This window comes from Volvox carteri (assembly GCF_000143455.1).
Source record: "Volvox carteri f. nagariensis unplaced genomic scaffold VOLCAscaffold_15, whole genome shotgun sequence".
Classification (NCBI taxonomy): domain Eukaryota; kingdom Viridiplantae; phylum Chlorophyta; class Chlorophyceae; order Chlamydomonadales; family Volvocaceae; genus Volvox; species Volvox carteri.
In genome coordinates this window covers 863,933-867,259 of record NW_003307558.1, presented here as the reverse complement: position 1 = coordinate 867,259, position 3,327 = coordinate 863,933, and the positions used below count along the sequence as shown (strand labels likewise).

The following is a 3,327-nucleotide window of genomic DNA, read 5'->3' as shown; positions in this document are numbered from 1 at the left end:
AGGGAGAGGGAGAGGGAGAGGGAGAGGGAGAGGGAGAGGGAGAGGGAGAGGGAGAGGGAGAGGGAGAGGGAGAGGGAGAGGGAGAGGGAGAGGGAGAGGGAGAGGGAGAGGGAGAGGGAGAGGGAGAGGGAGCTCACAGCCTTATGTTCCTGAGGTGACAATACAGCAGCCACGACAACATCAACAGCGACCGATTACACTCACAAGTTGCACACGCCATCAAACAAGATGACGGGTCGCTGGTCAATCGCAAAGTCGTCGCGCGTCGCCGCTTTCCTGGCTGCCGTCGCAGAAGCGGGTCGTCCTGCCGGGTCTGCCGCTGCCGCAAGGCTCACACCGGGCGCTGTGCTTGTGGTGTCGCCTTCAGCCCCGGCACACACGCACGTGGACATGCGCGGTGTGTTCATACGACGGGTGATAATGCTAGGGGATGTGGAGATAAGGACTGGAACAGCGGGACGTGACGCCCTTGACGGCGGAGGCCCCACGCGCGCCAGGGGTGTATAGGTCTGCAGCATGCGATGACATACATGCCTTGCAGCCTGTGAAGGCCGCGAGGGTTCACCCAGACTGGCATTCATTGCCATCTTTATCTTTGGTCAATGACAGCGCCACGAGCGCCCTCAGGAAAACGGGTGGTTGCCTGATGTGCACAAAGGCTACCAGCACAGCTTCACACGGCGGGCCAACTGCAAATATTCATGTTGTTTTGCAGGTTTCTATATTTTACTACGTTGAAAGAAGCAAGCTAAAAGAAGGCGTCGTGGTTACGTGGCATCTCCACACAAAGCTACTTGTCGTTTTCCACGATAGCGCAGCAACAAATAGATTCCTTAAACCTTCTTTATTTATTTTTTTGCTGTCAGTCAGGAGTGTTCGTGCTTTACCAGATGGATAGAGTTTCATGGAGGTTTGTCGTGTGTGGCTGAGCTCGTTATCCAACGCACAATATGCAACCAACACAACATACAAAGAGCCAATATTTCCGTCTTATGCTCGAGAAATATATCGTGACGGAGCTTCGTTATTGCATCGTCGTGGTGGACGTGAAGCGTCGGTGCCGGTACTGGTACGGCCAGTCCCAACGGAAGCCGGCGAAAACAATACAATATAATCAATTACATGAATTTTGGGACAATTTTTTTTCCATTTTAGTAAGGAACCTCATGCTCGGCGACATACACTTTATTTGTCCTCTTTCCGGCTTGAATCGACCCGGAGTGCAGGCGCACCAGCATGAGGAGACGTTTATGAGATAGAAAAAATGACGTGCGTCACCCATATACCGGCTGCGCATTTGGGAAGCTGTCCGGGTTCGTGCCGCTTCATTGCTAGTCGCGCGGTGGCCAACTCGTCGACTGCAGCCTAATCGCGGAATGGAGTGTTTAAGCGAGCAGGAAGCGATGCGGGTCCTGCAGGCCGCGGCGGCCCTGGACGCGATACATACCCCCGGGTCGCGGACCGCAGCCCTGTCCTCCGCAAGAACCTCCCTGCCGCTGCACCTGCCACAGACCACACCGTGCGCAGACAGCCCTCTATGTCCGACCCAAGCGCTTGGCGAGGACGTCTGGCGGGAAATGGCGGAGGCGGACAGCGGACAGCAAAAGCGGCACGGCGACCTGGACAGCTGGCTGGTACGTGCCGGGTGCGGGTGCGAGGGAGGATATAGCCTGATTAGCAGTCTGGCCGGGGCTGGTGAACAGCGGGTCGTCGAATCCAAGTTTGGTTCGATTTGATTCGATTTGGGTCTGTCGTATCTCCGGGAGGGCAGTCATCAAATGGTAGCTAGGTTGGGATGGGCGAGGTGGGCATGGGGCAGGTCACGCCCCAACAGCAATCATTTGGCCCGGGGCTGTGTGCTTCATTGGAGGTCCATGGGGCCGGGTATTCATCGTACGCTAGCCCCTTGGGTTCCGGAGCTGAGCATCGTGCGTCGTGGGTTTTCCGGTCGTGTCGTTATCGGGCCACTACAGCCACCCCGGCTGCGCGGCTGCGTGGCGGCATCCCATCTCACGTCACCTGCTCGAGGTCATCCCGCTACTGCTGTTGGTGCTGCTACTGCTGCTCGGCAACTATTGCTGCTACTACTGCTACTGCTGCTCGGCAACTATTGCTGCTACTGCTGCTCGGCAACTAGTGCTGCTACTGCTGCTACTGCTGCTCGGCAACTATTGCTGCCACTACTGCTACTGCTGCTCGGCAACTATTGCTGCTACTGCTGCTCGGCAACTAGTGCTGCTAGTGCTGCTACTGCTGCTCGGCAACTATTGCTGCCACTACTGCTACTGCTGCTCGGCAACTATTGCTGCTACTGCTGCTCGGCAACTATTGCTGCTAGTGCTGCTACTGCTGCTCGGCAACTATTGCTGCTACTGCTGCTCGACAACTATTGCTGCTAGTGCTGCTACTGCTGCTACCGTTGCCACTGCTACCATTGCCACTGCTGTTGTCTTTTCCCGCACAGGATGTCTTCCGGGCCACTGCGTCCAGCATGCGCAACGCGTATCGTACACGGGAGGCCCTCACGTACGAGTCATTGGCGTTCGGATGGTACGTGTACACACCTTGACGGCTCGTACATGCGTCCGTACGTGTGCCGTTCGGACCCACGGGTCACAGCCACATGTGTGTATCCCGCTTCACGGTCCCAGAGCCCGGGCCCCCACCTCCCACCCCCCCTTGGGAGGTACGGCTCCGAGGGGCTGGCAGGTGCCCTCCCTTAACCCACCCAACGGCTGTATCAACCTCCTTTCTGCCCCCGCACGCCCGAGAAGACCCTCCCCCCTTTTCCCCTCCCCCCTTTCATAGGCTAGCTCTGGCTCGCAAGCACGAGCCGCTCCCGTGCGCCCCCCCTGCTGCTGCCGGAGAGGAAGTAACGGACGAGTGAGTGCTTTGGGGGGTAGTGATACGGGGGCCGGAAGGGGCCTCCGGGGGAGACCCGGGGTAATACACGAACCCTGGGTACCGATTGACGGACCGACGGGCCGACGGACACGCAGACTGACAGACTGACTAATGCGGTTGTTACTGTTGCTTCTGCTGCCTACATAATTTGTTGTCCGTGGTGTTGTTGACCCATTTTACTGCTGCTACTGCTGCTACTGCTGCTGCTGCTACTACCACTGCTGCTGCTACCACCGCTGTTGCTACTGCTGTTGCTACTGCTGTTGCTACTACTACTGCTGCTACTACTGCTACTGCTGCTGCTACTACTGCTGCTGCTGCTGCTACTGCTACTGCTACTACTACTGCTGCTACTGCTACTATTACTGCTACTACTGCTGCTGTTACTACTGCTGCGGTGTAGGGCCGTCCTGGCGAACTGGC

At 57.4% G+C, this 3,327-nt stretch overlaps 2 protein-coding genes across 2 annotated transcripts in view; one reads left to right on the top strand and one right to left on the bottom strand.

Moving 5' to 3' along the window:
* Positions 1-587, bottom strand: part of VOLCADRAFT_90057 (uncharacterized protein) — a gene marked incomplete at both ends in the record, with an annotated part of 1,863 nt that extends 1,276 nt beyond the window's left edge. The window contains one exon of the mRNA XM_002949583.1: positions 205-587. Coding sequence (XP_002949629.1) covers positions 205-587 — 383 coding nt within the window. The remainder of the gene's footprint in view (positions 1-204) is intronic.
* A 677-nt stretch (positions 588-1,264) lies between these two features.
* Positions 1,265-3,327, top strand: part of VOLCADRAFT_117312 (uncharacterized protein) — a gene marked incomplete at both ends in the record, with an annotated part of 7,533 nt that continues 5,470 nt past the window's right edge. The window contains 4 exons of the mRNA XM_002949687.1: positions 1,265-1,269; positions 1,532-1,634; positions 2,465-2,550; positions 2,809-2,883. Coding sequence (XP_002949733.1) covers positions 1,265-1,269; positions 1,532-1,634; positions 2,465-2,550; positions 2,809-2,883 — 269 coding nt within the window. The remainder of the gene's footprint in view (positions 1,270-1,531; positions 1,635-2,464; positions 2,551-2,808; positions 2,884-3,327) is intronic.